General features: G+C 39.1%; 1 protein-coding gene and 1 long non-coding RNA gene across 3 annotated transcripts in view; both read left to right on the forward strand.

The window, feature by feature from the left end:
- Nucleotides 1-18371, forward strand: part of CDK5RAP1 (CDK5RAP1 mitochondrial tRNA methylthiotransferase) — a 38537-nt gene extending 20166 nt beyond the window's left edge. Inside the window, exons 12-15 of one of the 2 annotated variants that reach the window (XM_082432181.1) lie at nt 2818-2948; nt 7832-7993; nt 13480-13620; nt 18106-18371. In XM_082432181.1, the coding sequence (XP_082288307.1) occupies nt 2818-2948; nt 7832-7993; nt 13480-13620; nt 18106-18186 (515 nt within the window). In that variant the 3' untranslated portion in view covers nt 18187-18371. The remainder of the gene's footprint in view (nt 1-2817; nt 2949-7831; nt 7994-13479; nt 13621-18105) is intronic. The other variant, XM_082432182.1, reaches the window with a different exon arrangement.
- The window catches only part of LOC309646199, a 166215-nt gene extending 145361 nt beyond the window's left edge, over nt 1-20854 (forward strand). The window contains exon 2 of the long non-coding RNA XR_014255211.1: nt 19282-20854. This is a non-coding gene — a long non-coding RNA (uncharacterized lncRNA). The remainder of the gene's footprint in view (nt 1-19281) is intronic.
- The last annotated feature ends 1973 nt before the right edge of the window (nt 20855-22827 follow it).

Below are 22827 nucleotides of genomic sequence, written 5' to 3' on the forward strand. Positions count from 1 at the left end.
CATGATCAAGTGGGATTTATCCCAGGGATGTAAGGATTTTTTTCAATATCTACAAATCAATCAGTGTGATATACCACATTAAGAAACTGAAGAGTAAAAACCATGTGATCATCTCAGTAGATGCAGAAAAAGCTTTTGACAAAATTCTACACCCATTTGTGATAAAAACTCTCTAGAAAGTGGGCATAGAGGGAACCTAACAACATAATAAAGGCTATATATGACAAACCCACAGCTAACAGCATACTTAAGGGTGAAAAGCTGAAAGCATTTTCTCTAAGATCAGGAACAAGACACTTTTATTCAACACAGTTTTGGAAGTCCTAGCCATGGCAATCAGAGAAGAAAAAGAAATAAAAGGAATCCAGATTGGAAAAGAAGACGTAAAACTGTCACTGTTTGCAGATGACATGATGCTATACACAGAAAATCCTAAAGATGCTACCAGAAAACTACTAGAGCTCATCAATGAATGTGGTAAAGTTGCTGGGTACAAAATTAATGTACAGAAATCTGTTGCATTTCTATACACTAACAACAAAAGATCAGAAAGAGAAATTAAACAATCCCATTTACCATTGCATCAAAAAGAATAAAATACCTAGGAATAAACTTACCTAAGGGGCAAAAGACCTGTACTCTGAAAACTATAAGACACTATAAGATGAAAGTTAAGAAACTATAAGATCAAAGAAATTGAAGATGACACAAACAGATGGAAAGATATACCATGTTCTTGGATTGGAAGAATCAATATTGTCAAAATGATTATACTACCCAAGGCAATCTACAGATTCAGTGCAATCCCTATCAAATTACCAATGGCGTTTTTCACAGAACTAGAACAAGCAATTTTAAAATTTATATGGAAACATAAAAGATGCCGAATAGCCAAAGCAATCCTGAGAAAGAAAAATGGAGCTGGAGGAATCAAGCTCCCTGATTTCAGACTATACTACAAACTTACAGTCATCAAAACAGTATGGTACTGGCACAAAAACAGAAATATAGATCATTGGAACAGGATAGAAAGCCCAGAAATAAACCAACACATCTATGGTCAATTAATCTACGACAAAGGAGTTAAGAATATACAGTGGAGAAAAGACAGTCTCTTCAATAAGTGGTGCTGGGAAAACTGGACAGCTACATGTAAAAGAATGAAACTAGAACATTCTCTAACACCATACACAAAAATAAACTCAAAATGGATTAAAGACCTAAATGTAAGACTGGATACTATAAAACTCTTAGAGGAAAACATAGGCAGGACACTCTTTGACATAAATGGCAGCAGTATCTTTTTTTTTTTTGGCCGTGCCACATGGCTTGAGAGATCTTAGTTCCCCAACCAAGGATTGAACCCAGGCCATGGCAGTGAAAGTGCCAAGTCCTAACCACTGGACCACCAGGGAATTCCTGCAGCAATATCTTTTTGGATCCACTTCCTAAAGTAATGAAGATAAAATCAAAAATAAATGGGAGCTAATTCAACTTAAAAGCTTTTGTACAGCAAAGGAAACCGTAAACAAAACAAAAAGACAAGCCACAGAATGGGAGAAAATATTTGCAAATGAAGCGACTGACAAGGGATTAATCTCCAAGATAGACAAACAGCTCATGCAGCTTAGTATCAAAAAACAAACAGCCCAATCAAAAAATGGGCAGAAGACTTAAATAGACATTTCTCCATAGAAGACATACAGATGGCCAAAGAGCACATGAAAAGCTGCTCAACATTGCTAATTATCAGAGAAATGCAATCAAAACTACAATAAGGTATCACCTTACACTGGTCAGAATGACCATCATCAAAATATCTTCCAACAATAAATGCTGGAGAGAGTCTGGAGAAAAGGGAACCCTCCTACACTGTTGATGATAATGTAAATTGGTACAGCCACTATGGAGACAACCACTATGGAGACAACCTCCGTATTGGTACAACCAGTATGGATGCTCCTTAAAAAACTAAATATAGAGCTTCCATATGATCCAGCAATCTTAGTCTTGGGCATATATCCCAAGAAAACCGTAATTCAAAAAGATGCATGCACCCCAGTGTTCATTGCAGCATTATTTACAGTATCCAAGACATGGAAGCAACCTAATGTCCATCGACAGGAATGGATAAAGAAGGTATGGTACATATATACAATGGAATATTACTCAGCCATAAAAAAGAACGAAATAATGCCATTTGCAGCAGTGTGGATGGACCAAGAGTTTATCATACTAAGTGCAGTAAGTCAGACAAAGACAAATAACATATGATGTCACTTATAAGTGGAATTCATAAAATAGATAATCAACAAGGACCTACTGTATAGCACAGGGAACTCTACTCAATATTCTGTAATAACCTAAATATATGGGAAAAGAATCTGAAAAAGAATGGATACATGTATATGTAAAACTGAATCACTTTGCTGTACACCTGAAACTAACACAACATTGTAAATCAAATATACCCCAATATAAAATAAAAATTAAATTAAAAAAAAGTTAAAGCAGGACAAATTTGAAAATATGGACTCCTACTGTGTCCCTAAATCCAGTATTTGAAGTGAAAAATACCTTTTCTAGCACTGAGGGGAATGTAGACTGAGAAGCCAGGCTCTGGCATGGGAACCTTGTTGATGAGCAGGCCTTTACCTCCTTGCTCTATAATAACTGTTCCATTTTACTTGCACACGGGTTGGCTAGCTCCAGGGAAGGCCTTACAGTCTCTATCCTTCCCTCTGTAATCCACCGGTACCAAAGGCTTCTCTTGAAGGTAAGCAGCAGTGACATGCTCTCTTTTGTTGTGTGTCACAGGTGTGAGCCTCAGCAGCGATTTCATTGCTGGCTTTTGTGGTGAGACGGAGGAAGATCACCTCCAGACAGTGTCTTTGCTTCAGGAAGTTCAGTACAACATGGGCTTCCTCTTTGCCTACAGCATGAGACAGGTGAGTCCTGGGCTGGGGGAGGAGCTACTTCTATGCTGAGACTGACATCATTCCCGACCAGTTTCTGGTCGATTGTGGACAGCTGGGAAGAAAAGAAAGTGGCAGTGAGGCTGTTCTTGAGAAACCACAAGGATCTTACCATTCATTTCTTTATTTTTTCTAATAAACCTGTCTACCCTTTTATACAGTTCAGCAATTTGAGATGAAAAACAATTGTGCTAATATTCCTCTTCATTAGAATATTTAAAATTATGTTTAGGTTCAGAATTTGAAAGTGGAGGGAGGGGCACTATTCTCTTTAAAAGAAACCGAAAATCTTTTATTAATATGCAGAACTTCTCTTTTGGCCAACAGATGTGATTTGTTTTACAGAGGCTCCTTGTTGCCCTCCTAGCCATCCTCAGCCATTTTTAATTTCCATTTTTCTAGGCCAAGTGAACCCACTGATGTCCACTTTAGAGTTTCTCCTATAACACAGATTCCCAGGAAAGCAAAGCAGAAGGAGATGAGAAAGAAAAGGAAGGGTAATGCATATTTCCTGCAGAGAGGGGATAGTTCTGGTTGTCTGCCATTTTCTTGATAGTAGGGATGAATTTGCATGGGTCACTTCTCATCCCCGCAGTCACCCCAGGGGCAGCTTGCCATGTGTTTGGGCTGGAGGCTGAGGGGTCTCTGTGGCCAGGGAAAAGCTATCTGATGAATGATTGAACCATCACTGTCACTCAGCTGTCATCAACCAAGCTAATTCACGTCTTTTAAAGCTCACTACCTAGTATTCTGTAGACAGTGTAAGTGAGCCAATGTGTATATTGATGTCTCTTATAGAATTGTTTCAGGGATGAAGCATCAGAAGGGTTGTTGGGTTCCAATTTGCTTCATCTCTGTGGACATCACAAATATGCAAAAGAAATTTTTTTTTAAAATAAATTTATTTATTTATTTTTGGCTGTGTTGGGTCTTTGTTGCTGTGCGCGGGCTTTCTCTAGTTGTGGTGATTGGGGGCTGCTCTTTGTTGCGGTGCACGGGCTTCTCATTGTGGTGGCTTCTCTCGTTGCGGAGCATGGGCTCTAGGCGCGCAGGCTTCAGTAGTTGTGGCACGTGGGCTCAGTAGTTGTGGCTCGCGGGCTTAGTTGCTCCACAGCTTTTGGGATCTTCCCAGGCCAGGGCTTGAACCTGTGTCCCTTGGATTGGCAGGCAGATTCTTAACCACTGCACCACCAGGGAAGCCCAAGAGAAATTCTTTTTAATGCTAAAGTTGGGAAGTGAGTTTTCAGTGTGAGGTGGAAGCATATCCTATGGGCATTGAATATGAGTGTTTACTTTGGAGTCTAATTCCTAGATTAGGGTTAAGGTCCTAGAGGCTTAATCAAGTAGCATAGTGGATGAGAACAAGCACTCACATTGTGCCTTTCCCATTTAATAATGTGTGACCTTGGGAAAAGTTTTTGCTTTCTTCATCTGTGAAAAGGGATAACATTAATACCAACCTCATCAGGTTATTTTGAGGATTAAGATAATATATATAAAGCACTTAAAATAGTGTTTTATAATGGTTAAGTGCACAATAGAGGTTAGTTATTAATAATAAGACAGAATAGAGTAAACCCTGTAAGAGAATTCTGTTTTAGAATTCTCTACCCTTTCTTCATTTCCCTCTGGATATGGTAGTTCTCTTAAAGGCAGATTGGTTTGAATGTCCAGACTTTGGTGTATAGACTTTCCACTTTTGTCTAGCTCAGTGGTTCTCCAACTCCATTATGAGCTTGTGTACATAAAGATATATATAAATGTGTGTGTGTGTATATTTATATATATAAACATGTATGTACACTATGATTTTGGATGATTTCAAGGATACATTTTCCTTCTTTTTTTTTTTTTTTTTTGACTGGGTAAAACCTGGGTGTGGTATAAAATTCAAAAGGTCAAAATAGTATGCAGTGCAAAGGAGTTGTTTTTTCTTCCTAGGTTGCCTAGTTTTTCAGTTCCTTCCCTGAAGGCAACTGCTGTTAGCAACTTCTTCTTTAACCTTCCAGAGACATTTCATGTATTTATAAATACATTTATATGTATACTTTCTACATCAAATTTATTATACATGTTGATCTGTGCCTTGCTTATTTCTGTTCAGAGTATATTTTGGAGAGCAATCATATCTATATACATAGCTATTTCATTCTTTTTCACAACTGTGTAGTATTCCATTGTGTAGATAAACCATAATTTGTTTTACTGGTTACCTATTTTTTTAAATAAAATTTAAAAAATTATTTATTTATTTATTTGGCTGCACTGGGTCTTAGTTGTGGCACGTGGGATCTTTTAGTTGCAGCATGCAGACTTCTTTTTTTTTTTTTTTCACACACACACACACGCACACTGTATTTTATTTTTACAAGAGATAAATAGACTGACACCAAGCATTGTATATGGATGACCACAACAAAAGCAACAATGATTGCAATTACCAAATGTGAAACACACTCATACTATGTCATAATATTGACATTCAGTCCAGTAATCCTCCACTGTAACAGCTCCTTTACTTTGCAGTGAAAATTGATTTGTATATTCTTTGCCTCTGAGTCCTTGTGGGATTTTTTTTTTTTTAATTCAAACAGAAAGTCACAAAAATTATACTCATCCTCATCAGTTCACTCAGTCCCATGTAATTAATTTTTTTTCATCTTGATCTTTTGTTAGCACTTTTATGAGTTCATCAGTTTTTCATTAGAGTTCTGAAAATGCTTATTCATTCAGTTCAGCAGTACAGTCAGTTACCAGAAACCTGTACTTGTCAGAGTCTTTTCCATGAATTTCTTGAAGATGAAACCCTTTTATAGGAACATATTTGCAAAAGCATCAGAGTACACCCAGAACTGTCTGTAAATGACAAAAGACTTAAAAATGACCACAGTTAAAGATTTGATGAAAGTTCATAATAATGCAGTTGACAAGAAAATTAGTTATTTCTGAGATATACATTTTAAAGTAATAACTAGGATTATGATTTATAACATTATACCAGAACATATAAGATTTTTAGAAATTTCATATAATGTCTGAAACATTTATATTAACATATTTCCATACAAATAACCCAATGAAAGTTTAGTATTAGTTGTTTTGTTTGTTTGTTTTTTTATACTGCAGGTTCTTATTAGTCATCAGTTTTATACACATCAGTGTATACATGTCAATCCCAATCGCCCAATTCAGCACACCACCATCCCCACCCCACCGCAGTTTTCCCCCCTTGGTGTCCATATGTCTGTTCTCTACAACTGTGTCTCAACTTCTGCCCCGCAAACCAGCTCATCTGTACCATTTTTCTAGGTTCCACATACATGAATTAATATACGATATTTATTTTTCTCTTTCTGACTTACTTCACTCTGTATGACAGTCTCTAGATCCATCCATGTCTCAACAAGTGACTCAATTTCGTTCCTTTTTATGGCTGAGTAATATTCCATTGTATATATGTACCACAACTTCTTTTTCCATTCGTCTGTTGATGGGCATTTAGGTTGCTTCCATGACCTGGCTATTGTAAATAGTGCTGCAATGAACATTGGGGTGCATGTGTCTTTTTGAATTACGGTTTTCTCTGGGTATATGCCCAGTAGTGGGATTGCTGGGTCATATGGTAATTCTATTTTTAGTTTTCTAAGGAATCTCCATACTGTTCTCCATAGTGGCTGTATCAATTTACATTCCCACCAACAGTGCAAGAGGGTTCCCTTTTCTCCACACCCTCTCCAGCATTTGTTGTTTGTAGATTTTCTGATGATGCCCATTCTAACTGGTGTGAGGTGATACCTCATTGTAGTTTTGATTTGCATTCCTCTAATAATTAGTGATGTTGAGCATCTTTTCATGTGCTTCGTGGCCGTCTGTATGTCTTCTTTGGAGAAATGTCTATTTAGGTCTTCTGCCCATTTTTGGATTGGGGTGTTTGTTTCTTTAATATTGAGCTGCATGAGCTGTTTATATATTTTGGAGATTAATCCTTTGTCCGTTGATTCGTTTGCAAATATTTTCTCCCATTCTGAGGGTTGTCTTTTCGTCTTGTTTATGGTTTCCTTTGCTGTGCAAAAGCTTTGAAGTTTCATTAGGTCCCATTTGTTTATTTTTGTTTTTATTTCCATTACTCTAGGAGGTGGATCAAAAAAGACCTTGCTGTGATTTATGTCAAAGAGTGTTCTTCCTATGTTTTCCTCTAAGAGTTTTATAGTGTCCAGTCTTACATTTAGGTCTCTAATCCATTTTGAGTTTATTTTTGTGTATGGTGTTAGGGAGTATTCTAATTTCATTCTTTTACATGTAGCTGTCCAGTTTTCCCAGCACCACTTATTGAAGAGACTGTCTTTTCTCCAATGCAGACTTCTTAGTTGCACCATGCAGACTCTTAGTTGCGGCATGCATGTGGGATCTAGTTCCCTGACCAGGGATCGAACCTGGGCCCCCTGCATTGGGAGCGCAGAGTCTTACCCACTGCACCACCAGGGAAGGCCCTACTGGTTCCCTATTGATAAACATTTACTATGCTTTGCATCTTGTGTCTTTATAAACACTGCTGCTGAGTAACCTGGTATATGAATTATTTAGTGTCTGTGTCCTATAAAAATATCAAGAACAATTTTGAGTCTATGATTTTCATGTACTAAATTTAGAATTTAACCCTTGCAAAAACGTGGCTCCACTGCATAGTTACCTTTTTCTCTTAGAAGGCCCAAGAGCTACAGAACCCTTGTGGTGTGGCTTGAGTTCCTATACATGTGTCTGTAAATTGCAAATTGGATGAGCATGTCTGCTTCTGTGCTTGAAGAACGTATTCTACAAGTCTGTGGTGACCTCCATCTCTTTTTTTTTTTTAATAGAAGACACGGGCATATCACAGGCTGAAGGATGATATCCCTGAAGAGGTAAAATTAAGGCGTTTGGAGGAACTTATCACTGTCTTCCGAGAAGAAGCAACAAAAGCCAACAAGACCTTTGTGGGTTGTACCCAGCTGGTGCTGGTGGAGGGGGTAAGGCTATGTGTATGTACATATATATATATATATATTTTGTTGTTGTTGTTGTTGTTTGTTTTTTGTTTTTTAGAGCACAGTATATCTCCCTTTATTTAGATCTTTAATTTCTTTTAGCAGTTTTCAACATATAGATCCTGTACATGTTTTCTTAGATTTACACCCATTTTTTTTTTTTTTTTTTTTTTTTTTTTTTAGCTATTGTAATTGCAACTATATTTTTATTTTGGGTGTCCATATGTTCACTGTTAGTATGTAGAAATAATTGGTTTTTGTATTTCTATCTTGTATCCTCTGATCTTGCTGAACTCAATAGTTCTAGGAGTTTTTTGGGTAGGTTGCTTGGGATTTTCTTTGCAAGTTATCATGTCTGTTTTTCTTTCTTCCTGTTGTTCCAGGGTTCCTTCTTTTTTGTTTACTTTTTGCTTAGAGGACTCCCTTTAGACACTCTGGCAGCACATTCTCTTTGTTTTCCTTCATCTTAGAGTGTCTTGATTTCTTCTTCATTCCTGAAGGATATTTTTGTATTTAGTGAAAGGATTAGTGAAAAGTATTTCTGCTCCACCTTTTTGGAAACACTATTATATGTGTATTTTTAGAAACAATTTTATTGTTTGTTTTCAGTCCTTTTAGAAATCACACTTTCTTAGAAATGTACTGCGTTTCGGAAGTTTGGGATTCTGTAGTCTTCTGTGGTCAAGCTTGGGAACCTAGTCATCATTTAGAGCACTAAACAGATGGGATAGGGGGTGAGTTAGGGAACCTCACCTTCTGTGAAGCTGCATGCTTCGGCTATTGAAGAGGAGAGGAAAGAGAGACATAGGGCTCTTTCTGTGACTCCTCACAAGTCCAGGTTTGAGAAAGGAGAGTCCTGCTCCATGCCGTAGGATATGGCAGTGTCAAAATCAGCAATTGCTTGGTATTTGTGTTTGTTAGGACTCTCTGGTAGTGAGTGACAGTGGGAAATTTGTTCAAGCCATTCAGTCTAAGCCAAAAATAATTCTGTGTTGTATAAGACTTCAGGAGTGTTTTTTGGAGCCCAAAGGCTAGAATACTGCCAGGTGTCTGGAAGGGACTGTACCCAGTCTGGGAAGCCTTTGAGGCTCAGACTTTCTTCTCTCCTCCTCAGACCAGCTTTTCCTGATTCTTCATCTGTGTGGCAGAGTACAGCAGCCCTATAGTTCCTGTGTTTCATGGTATAGTTCCAGTTTTTCACAGACCGAAGTTGTGTCTTTCAGCTCCAATTCAAATTTCCAGGAGAGGGAATCCGATCAACTCAGCTTGGGTTAGGAATCTTCCTGTGGTCTGGTCTAGTAGCTGCTGATGGTTGGTGATGCTGAGCTGGTGAAATACCTCAAAAGTGTTTGCCTCGATAAATGCTTTGTTATTTAGGGTGTCACTGTGATTCTGGAGATCTGTACATGAACGTGTCTATTAGCAATCCACATTTTATCCAGTAGGAATTAGGTCTTATTGTATGCCCAGCTCTCCTCACACAGGGTCTGGTACAGAATAGTGTACCTGTCTTTTGATTGAATGAATAAGTACTCAAAGGTTACTAATTTTTGTCCAAGACTTTATCAACCCCACAGAGAGCCCATGGTAATTAAATGAACCAAAACAAGTTTTGTTTTGTTTGTTTTTTTAAAACACATCCAGCATAAGCCAGTACTCACCTGGGGCTAGAGAATAAATGAATTTTTCAAGGTCAGCATTGGAGTCTTCACTTTTTTTTAGGGGAGACTTTCTTTCCTCCAGTCATGGCCAGTTTATTTATTTATTTATTTATTTTGGCTGCGCTGGACGGCATGTGGGATCTTAGTTCCCCTACCAGGGATTGAACCCATGCCCCTTGCAGTGGAGGTGTGCAGTCTTGAGCACTGGACCGCCAGGGAAGTCTCATGGCCAGCTTAAAACACCGGGTTGCTGTATTCAGTGTCAGAGAAGATGATAGCTTCTGTATACTGAGCATTTACTATGTGCCAGGAACTGTGTACTTTACAGTCATATGCATGTTGAGTCCCACCACAGTCCTTGGGAGTAGTGCTGTTATTAGCCCACTTTTGTAGTTGAAGAAAGGAGACTCAGAGAAGTAGGAATAACTTCCCCAAGGTCACACAGCTAGTGTGGCAGAGCCAGAATTTGACCCATATCTGTCTCATTCTGTAGCCTAAAAGTACCACCCCCCCAACCTTTTCAAATTATGGAGAATCTAAAAAAAAAATAGGTATAGAGAGGTTAGTGAATGCCCACATACCCATTAACCAGCCTCAGCAGTTTGTCAATACAGTGTTAATCATGGCTGATCTTGTTTCATCTCTACTGCCGCCACTGAGTTGTTTTGAAGCAAGTACAAGACATATATTATTTTGTCAGTAATTATTTCAGTATATATCTCTAAAAGATGACTCTTTTTTAAAATAGACATAATGTGACTATCATATCTGAAATAATTGACAGTAGTTTCTTAATATTATCAAATATGTAGTTGATGTTCCAGTTTCCCTCTTTGTCTTATAAATGTTCTTTTATGGTTGGTTTGTTCAAATCATGGAACATGAACACTCTCTCTTTCAAAAAATTTATTGTAAAACATTCTCAAACTTGTAGAAAAGTAGCAGTATAGTACAAAGAACTTTTTTCTTTGAAGCTGTTGAGAGTAAGTTGCCCTGATGCCCCCAATTCCCCAAATATTGCAGTGTGTATTTTATGCAAACAGGAGGATTCTCCTATGCAACTGTAGTACAACCATTAGAATCAGAAAATTAAGCTTGTTAGATTACTACCATCCAGTCCTTAGACCCCCATTTAAATTTCTCCATTTGTCTCAGAACTGTCATTTATAAGAAAAAGATTTAGTTTAGTATTACATGTTGTGTTAGTTGTCATTTTATCACTTTTTAGAAATTTGATGTGTCTTGGCATGGCTTTCTTTGTATTTTGTTTGGGATATGTTAAGGCTACTTAGTTTGTGAGTTTATAATTTTCATCAAATTTGGAAAATTTTCATTTACTATTCTTCAGATATTTTTTCTGTACTCCTCCTTCCTGCCACCCGTCTCCCGCCCCCCATTTCTTCTCTCCTTCTCCAGTCACCTGTATGTCCAACCACTTGATATTGTGTCATAGGACACTGAGGCTGTTCAGTTTTTTTTCTCTTTTTTATATCTGTGCTTCATTTTAAATAGTTTCTGTTTTTCTGTCTTCAGGTTCATTGTTCTTTTCTTTGGTAGTGTCTCATTTGCTATTATGTATTGAATTAAAAATTTTAGATCATATATTTTTCATCTCTGTAAGTTACATTTGATTTTTTAAAAATATCTTCTGCTTCTCTTCTGTGTTCTTGTTTTCTTTTGAAACTTAGTATTTGAGCTTAATTACAATAGCTGGTTTAATATCTTTGTGATAATTCCATCACTGCTATCATTTCTAGGTCTGTTTCTATTGACTGACTTTTCTCTTGATTATGAGTCATGTTTTTCTGCTTCTGGGCATATCTAGTGATTTTTGATTGGATGTTGGACATTTTGCTGTCAGACATTATTTTTGAGTGTCTGGGTTTTGTGTTGGGCTTTGTTCTGATAAGCAGTTTTGTTACTTGTAGTTTGTAGTTTTGTTTGATCCTTTCAAGGTTTTTTTTGTTTTGATTTAATTGGAGTATAGTTGCTTTACAATGTTAGTTTCTGTTGTACAACGAAGTGAATCAGCTATATGTATACATATATCCTCTCCCTCTTGGACTTCTCTCCTACCGCCCACCCCTATCCCACCCATCTAGGTCATCACAGAGCACTGAGCTGAGCTCCCTGTGCTATACAGCAGGTTCCCACTAGCTATTTGTTTTACACATGATCGTGTATATATCAACACTAATCTCCCAATTCATCCCACCCTCCCCTTCCCCCCTGTGACCACATGTCCATTCTCTATGTCTGCGTCTCTGTTCCTGCCCTGCAGATAGGTTGATCTGTACCATTTTTCTAGATTCCACACGTCACACTGGTCAGAATGGTCATCAAGGCTTGTTTTTAATCTTTGCTAGAAAAGTTTTTTTATTCTAGGGATAGTTTAACCTTCTTAGTACTACTTATGGCTCTTCTAGAGTCATTACTGCATGTTCCAAGGAATCAGTGAGGACTATTTGGTGGTAGGTCAGATGATTCCTAGCCCTTTGTGAGATCTGGGAGCTAACCAGCTGACAGTTCCCAGGTTACTTTCTTTGTCTGACATCATGGATTTTTGCTTCACACAGGGATGTATTATTATTCAGCAAAGACTCAGGGGGCCGCTATGCACATTTCTACAGCTCTTTTTCTGCTTAGCTCCCTCCTCTCTTGAACTTGCTCCACAATTTCCAGCTATTGCAGGCTCCCTGGACTTTGATCCAACTTTCCTCAATTCAGAGAGAACCACCATGCTCTGCCTTGAGATCTCCCTCCCTGCTTTGCATTCTCTGGTCTGGCACGTGTCTTCTGGTAGAATGCAGGGGCGATTGAAGGGCTCACCCCATTTGTTTTCCTTCTCTTGGGGATCATAGTTTTGCAAATCTGTTGTCCAATATCTGAAAATAGGTGTCTCATATATTTTTGTCCAGTTTCCTGGTATTTAAGGCCTGAGGATAAATTTGTTTTTTGTCACTTCCTCATGATTGGAGGAGAAAGACTTGGGTATGTTCTGGAAATTAATACCATCATACTGGTTTTAGTATTCTCCTGGCCCAGTCTTTTGCACGTTGTGATGGAGACTCTGGCTTCCAGTCTGCCTATTCATTGAGACAAGTAACGCAGGCCAGACAACCCCAGAACATTCCTGAGTGATTACTATGAGACTCCGTGAAGTGAGAGCCCTTTTGCCAAGTGTATCACCCATATGTCCTTGGCATCAGGCCTGTTGGAAGTCCATTCCCGCAAAAGGTAATTTTGTAATCAAAGACTCGTTGATTGAATCATATATGATATTGTCAGAAAATTTTATTGAGCTTCTGCTGTGTGCTATTTACTGCCCTTGTTGGTGAAGCAGCAGTAAAGCACTTAGTCTTGTGATTCCTTGGTTAAGAAATGCTCTATGGGGACTTCCCTGGTGGCACAGTGGTTAAGAATCCGCATGCCAGTGCAGGGGACATGGGTTCGAGCCCTGGTCCTGGAAGATCCCACATGCTGCGGAGCAACTAAGGCCGTGCGCCACAACTACTGAGCCTGCGCTCTAGAGCCCGCGAGCCACAACTACTGAAGCCCGTGCGTCTAGAGCCCATGCTCTGCAGCAAGAGAAGCCACCACAATGAGAAGCCCACCGCAACGAAGAGTAGACCCCACTCGCCGCAACTAGAGAAAGCCCACGTGTAGCAGCAAAGACCCAACGCAGCCAAAAATAAATAAATAATTAATTTTAAAAAAAAAAGAAAAAAAGAAATGCTCTATGGGTCAGACCCCTGGGGTTCTGAGACCAAGAACTGATGATTGTGACAGATTCATAACCTCTCCTCTGTTCTTTTGCAGCTCAGTAAACGCTCTGCCACTGACCTGTATGGCCGGAATGATGGAAACCTTAAGGTGATCTTTCCTGATGTAGAGATGGAGGATGTCACTAACTCTGGGCTCAGGGTCCAAGCTCAGCCTGGGGACTATGTGCTGGTGAAGGTAAGGATGTCCTTTTGCACCGTTGACTTGCACTGTGAAGTGGGTGTTGGATTGGATAATTTGGGGGAATGAAAATTTTTCCTGGAGAAATTCTTTAGTAAAATAAATATCTCTCTCAACCTGACCAATGAAAGGGCACTTGAATTGGATTTTAGACTGCTCCAAACTAGGCTTTCTGTTTTTCTTCTCTCCTGCCCTGAAAGGGTTCTTTCTGGGAATTTGGTGAGGTTGGAATACATAGTGGCAAGTAGTTTCCTGCTGCAGAGAGGCCAGGAAGTGTAAGTGATTTTAAGTGAGTTGATAGTTCTCTCTGTCAGAGATCAGCATGCCCTTCAAGGTCTCTAATGCTCCAGGCATCCCTAACTTACATGTGCTCCAGTTTCCTGCATCCCTTCCCTGGACTAACAGGTCTAGTTGAATGGCTGTGGGATTTTCCCTTTCTTCCTCTCCCCGTTTCACTGAGGATATTCCTCCTTTCTTCCCTCGTTCATGAGTTTCTTCCTTCTTCTTTTTCTTCCTACACTACCAGAGGTCTGGTACTGCCATCTTCCTTTTTTTCCTCATGTCCACTTTGCCCCAGAGCCAGAGACTGGCAGGACACATACTGATGAGGTGGGCAGGAGCAAGACCACTTTTCCAACACTGAGCTTTGAAGCATCTGCACAAGAGAGATGTGGCGAGAGGGTGATGCTTCTGCTGATGTTGTTCAGTGTTATATCCTCCACCGTGTTCCTTAGTGCCTTACTCTCTCCTCTGCTTTCTGTCCTTGCTCTTCCGTCACCTCCCTCTGGAGTCATGGGAGCCATGGTTCATGGTGTGCAGCTGAGGGAGGCTCATTCTCCTGGCATGTAACTTCTGTAGATTGGCCTGGAAATTTTACCAGCGCTCAGAACTTTTCTGTTCTGTCCATCTGACATAAACAATGATTTTGCAGGTTGGGGACTTGATGATCCCATTCCTTTCTGGCCTTGTCCTGACTGGAGATTGTCTTACTTTCAGCATTACCTAGAGATTTCCTAAATGGAGTTATTCCTACTAGGCAGCAACGTGATTGATCTGGAAACAGTCTCTCATAGGTTTTTCTACTTGTTCATTCTTTCTTTTTGACACTGTCTTGTTTTCTTCTTTGTCTTCTGAATGTTTGCTTCTTTGATTTTCATTTGCTTTTTCATACCTCTTCCTATTTCTACTATAGATAAGGGTTATTTGCAAGATGAGTTTGGTGGTATGGGTTGTAATGTTAGTATGATATTCTTTTGTAAAATGGAAAAATTCCATTTGTCAAGAAAGATAGAAAGGTGATACTTGGGACTCTTTTTTTGTTCCGAAGTGACATAAACCCCACAAGTAAGATTTAGTGAAAGGATCAGAATGGAGAAGATGTGGAACCAGGGGTCTGTTAGATCTTTCTGTCACTTTTCTCATCTTTCTCCACTTAGAGTCCCCGGGCTGTGCTAGAACCATTTCCTCATAAATTTCATTTTCTTGTCTCCCTTTCTTCTATGGTGCTTATTTGGCTAAACTCCAACCTTGGTGAAAGTGATTATCTGCTTACTCTGCAGCTGCACCCTAGCAGCTGAACATTGTTGGGGAAGAGCACACAGTTAATCTCTATTACATAGATTAGGTCAGATGATGGTGATTGAAAACTCAAAATACAGTGGCTTAAATAAGGTAGGAGTTCTCTTTGTCATAAAAATCTAGATATAGAAGGTCCAGGACTGGTGATTGTGATGGCTCCATGATCACCAAGGGTCTAGGCTCCTTCTGTCTTTTGCTCTGCTGTGTTTGCCTCCATTCTCAAGGTCACCTTATGATTCAAGATGGCTGTTCCAGCAGCCATGTCCTAGCTAGTAGGAAGCAGGAAGAAGAAAGGTGAAGGACTTGCCCTCTTCCTTTTAGGACAGTTTGCAGAAGTTGCACGTACTATTTCCGCCATGGTAACACACCATGCCAGGCTGCAAAGAAGCTGAGAAGTGTGGTCTTCATTCTGAATGACGATGTGCCCAGTTAAAAATCGGGAGTTCTGAGGAGTTACTGAGGAAGAACGGGAGAACTGTTGGGGGACAAATAACAGTCTCTTCGCATAAACCAACTGTACTCAGTTCACATTCATGCCATAAAACTCAAATGAATGGCGCTGAAATCCTAATCCTACTGTATTTCCCCAGTAAAATAACTTTTCCACTCTCATTCTCCCTAAATCTTCGCTCACTTATCTAAATCCTAGTCTCAGCTGATTTCTTTGCCTCATATTTCATAGAGAAAATCGATACAATTAGGTGAAATCTCATTGTCTCATCAGTATTTCCACCAGCTCACTCACATCTCCGCCTGCCCACGCTATCTGCTCATGTGGGACTGTGTAGGAAGCGTCTGCGTCTTCTGTCACGCTGCTCCTTGTGCTTTTTGCTTCCATTCCTTCACTTCCTCTCCAGATTTGCATTTGTCTCCTTTCTTTCTTGCATCCTAAACTTAATGTGGCCGAAATAGAATGAATTCTTCCCACTTTCCTGCAGTTTTCTTCTTTTCAAGCCTCCTCCATCTCAGCAAATGGCACCACTCAGTTGCTCAAACCAAAAATATAGGAATCATCCTAGATACTTACTTTCCTGTACTCCCCATCAGTAGTTCATCTGTTACGGCTCTACCTGTGGGATGTATCTTGGACCTGACCGTTTCTCTCCTTCTCTAAGCCGTCATCATTTCTTGGTTGGGAGATTAGAGCAGCCTCCTCACGGGTTTTCTGTTTCTGTATTTTGAAAATGAATTATTTATTGAAGCATATCATAAATGTAGAAAATTGCTCACAAGTGTACTACTTGATGAATCATCACAAAGTGACCCTACCCATGTGAATACCACCTGAATTAAGAAACAAAATATTTTCAGAACTCCCCAAACCCCTGTCATGTTCCTACCAGTTACTCTTTTCCCCTGCATCCTAATTTCTAATACCATAGTTCAGTTTTGCTTGTTTTTGATATAAAATTGAATCATACAGTGTATATATATATATATATATATATATATATATATATATATATATATATATATATTTAACATCTTTATTGGAGTATAATTGCTCTAATACAGTGTATATTTTTGATGCATGGATATTGTGCAATTCATCCATGATTATATTTATCCATATTATATGAATATACCACAATTTATGTTTTGGCCATTTTGGTTGTTTCCAGTTTGTAGCTATTATGAATAGAATTGCTACGACTATGCCTGTGTTTTAGTGCAAGTATATATTCATTTCTATAGGGTATATGGTTTGGAATTGCTGTGTAACAGGGTGTATATAATAGAAATAGCCAAAATGGTTGTACCAGTTTACACTCCCACCAACAGTACCTGAGAATTTCAGAGGCTTCATATTCCTGTTTCCATTCTTGCCCTCCTCTAGTCGTTCTGCCCCATAGCAGTCAGTGTGACCTTTCTAAATCAGATCACTCACTCATCTGCTTAAGCCCTGCAGTGGTTTCTCATTGGAGCCAGCATAAAATGCAGGGTGTCCATGGCCTTTTATGATCTTCCCCAGCTACCTTTCCAACCTCATGTCCCCTGTACTCTTTTTATTCTCTTTCCTCTAGTCTTGGTGACCTCCTTTTTGCCCCTCAGACCTAGTTCCAGTGTCAGGTTCTGTGCACATGCTGTGTTGCTTAGGAGGCTCTTGATTTTTGCCTGGCTGCCTACTTTTAAACCTTCAAGTTCTCTTAAATGTCACCTCCTTGAGAGGCCCACTGTAGTGCTGAAAGAAGCTTCCCTCTGCCTTGCTTTTTTCACTGTTTACATTAGCTCATTTTATCTTCATAGCACTTTTTAGTGCCTGAAATAATTTTCATTTGTTTGTTTATATATTCTCTGTCTTCTCTTGAAAGCTACTTTGAGGGTAGGAAAAACATCTGTTTTGTTCTTCTTGATATCTGTAGCACCTAGGACAATTCCTAGAACACAGTAAGCACTAAATAAATATTTACTAATGGACTGACTCATTCTTATAGTCAGAAATGAGGCCCCTGGTAATTTTGGGGGTCACATGCTTTCAGCTCTCAATTAGAGAAAAAAGAGAGCCTTTCTCACCAAATATTGGCCATAAATATCTTAAGGAGGAATTTGACTGGTACAGCCTGGATCACAGGTTACCTCTGGGATTAGGAGGGGCAGGGTCTGTGATAGGCAGCTCACACCTGAACCTTATGGTTGTCTCTGGGGAGGAGCCATCTCCCAAGAGAAAAGGGAGAAGTGGCTGTTTGGGAATTACCTATTTTGGACTCCTTAAATTATATGCATTAGCATTGTATCAAATGTCCCTTCCTCCAAGGATTGGGGGCACAGAGGAACCATGCAGTCTCTGCTGGCCTGTTATCTCCATTAGATTCCTTTTGGTGGCCTCTCCTCTGGACGATTCACATTAAGTCCCTGTAGTTCAGTCCTGGTTACCTTGCCTTCTTCTGATTGGTTTTCTTTCAGATCACCTCCGCCAGCTCTCAGACACTTAAAGGACATGTCCTCTGCAGGACCACTCTGAAGGACTCTGCAGCATATTGCTGACCTGAGTGGTTGGCCTCTCATTCCTTCCCAGCAGGAAGAGAGATATGACTGGTCACTAATGAAAGAGGTAACGAAGCTTTGGAGACAAGCTGCAAATGGTGAAGCAACTTTCTATGAAATGGAAAATACATTTCTTTGCTCCTTTGTGAACAGCTTTTACAGTCATTAAATTTACCTAAACTAAAGTGTTCCCTTTTTATCTACTTTTACTTCATTTTTGCCTTGGTTAATGTCTCTGAGATTTTCCCTGCAGTTTCTGGATTAAGTGTTTCCCACCCCGATTTCTACTGTGGACACCAGAAAATCTCTCTGGTTTTCTCCCATGTACCCTAGGAATTAGAGACTGAAGGGGAGGCGAAGGTGGAGAGAACCATTTGCTTAGCCAAAACTGCTCTAGATCTTTCTAACATTTTGGTTTGATATCATTGACTTAGCTGCCTGTCTCCTCACTTTATTCTCATATTTTACCTGAGAATTTCCCTCATGGACCCCTTTTTTAGCCTGTCAGTTCATTCTTTACCTTCAGGTCTGACAGCACTTGGAGTTTAGAAAGCATCATTACCTTATAGTAGGCTCTGAGGAGTCATTTTTGGCCCATTCACTACCAAGATTATGTCATTCTGTGGGGATCATGAAAAAAAATCCAAAAGATGGTAGTGTAGAATATTTGGAGTCAGAAGGACTTTGGTTGAATTCCCCACTCAATTGCTTCAGAGTTGTGTGAACTTGAGTAGTTACTTTATTATTCTTGTGTGCCTTGATTTTCTCCTGTGACATGGGGATAATAATAAAATGCTTATCTCATATGGAGTTCAGTGAGATTATACTTGTAAAGAATTTAGCACTGTCTATGGAACATAGTAAAATCTTTTTTTTTTAAATTTTTATTTATTTTATTTATTTATTTTTGGCTGTGTTGGGTCCTCGTTGCTGTGCGTGGGCTTTCTCTAGTTGCAGCGAGCGGGGGCTACTCTTCGTTGCTGTGCGTGGGCTTTCTCTAGTTGCAGCGAGCGGGGGCTACTCTTCGTTGCGGTGCGTGGGCTTGCAGTGGCTTCTCTTGTTGCGGAGCACGGGCTCTAGGCGCACGGGCTTCAGTAGTTGCGGCTCGTGGACTCTAGAGTGCAGGCTCAGTAGTTGTGGTGCACGGGCTTAGTTGCTCTGCGGCACGAGGGATCTTCCCGGAACAGGGTTCGAACCCGTGTCCCCTGCATTGGCAGGCGGATTCTTAACCACTGTGCCACCAGGGAAGCCCCCATAGTAAAATCTTAACAAATGAGAGTAATCATTGAAAGATTTTGCTTCTGAAACAGACTGTGTATATTAGGATATGCTGAGGCTTTTATTGTGTGTCTGGCTATGATCTCCTTTTGACCCCTTCCACTGACCTGCATGGCAGCCTTTGGGAATCCCAGGCTAGGAACCTCTTCCTCACCTGTTGGTATGGCTTGAGGGGGTTGATTTCTGCCCTCAAGATCCATCTTCTACTCAAGAAACGTTTGTTATGGCTCTTCATCTCAGTTCTTCATTCAAAATGTGTGAAAAATTCTTTTTTGGAAATTTTATTTTACTTTTTATGAGAAAGTGAAACATACATGTGGTAAATAATTCAAACAATACAGTAGGTATCTGTAATTGGTCAGTTTCCTTCCCATCACTTTTTTCTAATCCCCTAGTTCCTTTGTAAAAAGCCAGCACTTGGGACTTCCCTGGTGGTCCAGTGGTTAAGACTCCGCACTTCCACTACAGGGGACACGGATTTGATCCTTGGTCAGAACTAAGAGCCCACATGCTGCGGGATGTGGCCAAAAAAAAAAAAAAAAAAAAAAAAAAAAAAAAAATCCAGCACTTTTATCATTTTCTAATATGTCTTTTCAGATATAGTCTCTGTATATATGGTGTTTAGTGTGTGTATTTGTTTCATACAAATGGTTATACACCATGTACACTACTAACGGCTTTATTGATGTATGTGTAATTGACATACAACTGATATGCACACATTTCAAGTGTATAGTTTGGTAAGTTTCGACCTATGTATATAACCATGTATAAACCATCACCAAATCAAAATAGTGAATATATTCATCACCCCTGAAATTTTTCTCATGTCCCTTTGTAATCCCTCTCGCCTCTGATCCCCCATCCCCAGGCTACCATGGATTTTTCTGTCATGCCTTTTGACATGTTGTGTTTAATACTTCCCAATTTCCCTTTTGATTTTTTTCTTTGACTAATGGGTTATTTAGAACTGGGTTATTTAATTTCTACATGTTTGGGGATTTTCCTGAGATCTTTGTGTTAGATTCCTAATTTAATTACATTGTGGTCAGAGAGCATACTTTGTATGACTTTAATCATTTGAATTTTATTGAGACTTGTTTAATGGCTCAGAGTATGATCTGTCTTTGTAAATGTTCGGTGTACACTGGAGAAGAAGATGTATTCTGCTATTGTTGGGTGTAGTGTTCTGTAAATGTCAGTCAATTCAGATTAAACCTATAATATCCTTGCCTACTATCTATTAAGTTCTATCAGCTATTGAGAGAGGGGTATTGAAATTTTTGAAAATAATTATGGATTTGTCTCTTTCCCTCTTGCAGTTCTAACATGTTTTGCTTCATGTATTTTGAAGCTATGTTAATACATGAATAAATATTTAGGATTTTTATGTTCCGTTGATAATTGATTCCTTTATCAACATGAAATGACCTTCTTTACCCCTGGTAATATTTTTTGCTTTGAGATCCACATTGTCTAATGTTACTATAACCCTATATAACCACTTTGACTGATTCCCTCTCCCTTTTTGTTGAGATGTAATTCACCTACCATTAATTTCACCAATTTAAAGTATGCAGTTCAGTGGTTTTTAGTAAATTGATGAGGTTATGCAACCATTACCACTGTCTAATTCCAGAACATTTTCATCTCTCCAAAAATAAACCCCATGCCTGTTAGTGGTCAGTTCTCATTTTCCACTCCCCCCAGCATCCCTTGGCAAACACTACTATCCTTTCTGTCTCTATGGATTTGCCTATTCTGGACATTTTATTAATATATAAATGTAATAATACAATATGTGGCCTTTGTGTCTGGTTTCTTTCACTAAACATAGTGTTTTCAAGGTTCATCCATGTTGTGTAATGTGTTAGTCCTTCATTCCTTTTTTTATTGTTGAATAATGTCAATCAATGGTAATACTCCACGTTAATAGAATGTATTGATTACTAATTCAGTCTCCTTACTAGTTATAGATCTGTTTATATTTTCCATTTCTTTTCTTTTTTTTTTTTTAATTTTTATTTTATTTATTTATTTATTTATGGCTGTGTTGGGTCTTCGTTTCTGTGCGAGGGCTTTCTCTAGTTGCGGCAAGTGGGGGCCACTTTTCATCGCGGTGCGCGGGCCTCTCACTATCGCGGCCTCTCTTGTTGCAGAGCACAGGCTCCAGACGTGCAGGCTCAGTAATTGTGGCTCATGGGCCTAGTTGCTCCACGGCATGTGGGATCTTCCCAGACCAGGGCTCGAACCCGTGTCCCCTGCATTGGCAGGCAGATTCTTAACCACTGTGCCACTAGGGAAGCCCCTCCATTTCTTTTTGAGTCAGATTTGGTAGGTTGTGTATTTCTAGCAATTTGTCCATTTCAACCAGGTTATCTAATTTATTGGCATAAATTGTTCATAGTATTTTTTTATAATCCTTTTTATTCTGTTTTGCTTGCTTTGGGTTTAGTTTGCTCTTCTTTCTCTAGTGCTTATGGTGGCAGGTAGGTTATTGATTCAAGATCTTTCTTCTTTTTCTTTTAAAAATAGACTTTGTTCTTCTAGAGTGGTTTTAGGTTTACAGCAAAATAACAAGAAAGCACAGAGCATTCCCATATACCTCCTGCCTCGTGCCCATGTACAACCTCTCTCACTATCAACATCCCACACCAGTGTGGTACATTTGTTACAATTGATGAACCTACATTGACTTACCATTATCATCCAAAGTCCATAGTTTACACTAGGGTTCTTGCTTGATGTTATACATTCTGTGGGGTTTTACAAATTTATAGACTTGTATCCATCATTATAGTATCATACTGAATAGTTTCCTTGCTCTAAAATTCTTCTTTTCATTCCTCCCTCCGGCCAACCTCTGGCAATCACTGAATTTTCTACTGTCTCCATAATTTTGCCTTTTCCAGAATGTTATATAGTTGGAATCATACATTATGTGGCCTTTTCAGATTGGCTTCTTTCAGTTAGTAATATGCATTTAAAGTTCCTCCATGTCTTTTGATGGCTTTATAGCTCATTTCTTTTTAGTGCTGAATATTAGTCCATTGTATGGATATACTACACTGGATAAATGTATTTATTCATTCACTTAATGAAGGTCATCTTGGTTGCTTCCAAGTTTTGGCAATTATGAATAAAGCTGCCATAAAACATCTGTGACAAGTATTTGTGTGGACATAAGTTTACAACTCATTTGGGTAAATATCATGGAGCGTGATTGCTGGGTCATATGTTAAGAGTATGTTTAGTTTTATAAAAAACTGCCAAACTGTCTTCCAAAGTGGCTGCACCATTTTGCATTTTCACCAGCAATGAATGAGAGTTCCTGCCTTATCAACATTTGTTGTTGTCAGTGTT

This window comes from Balaenoptera physalus, assembly GCF_965194825.1.
Source record: "Balaenoptera physalus genome assembly, chromosome: 16".
NCBI classification, from domain to species: Eukaryota; Metazoa; Chordata; class Mammalia; order Artiodactyla; family Balaenopteridae; genus Balaenoptera; species Balaenoptera physalus.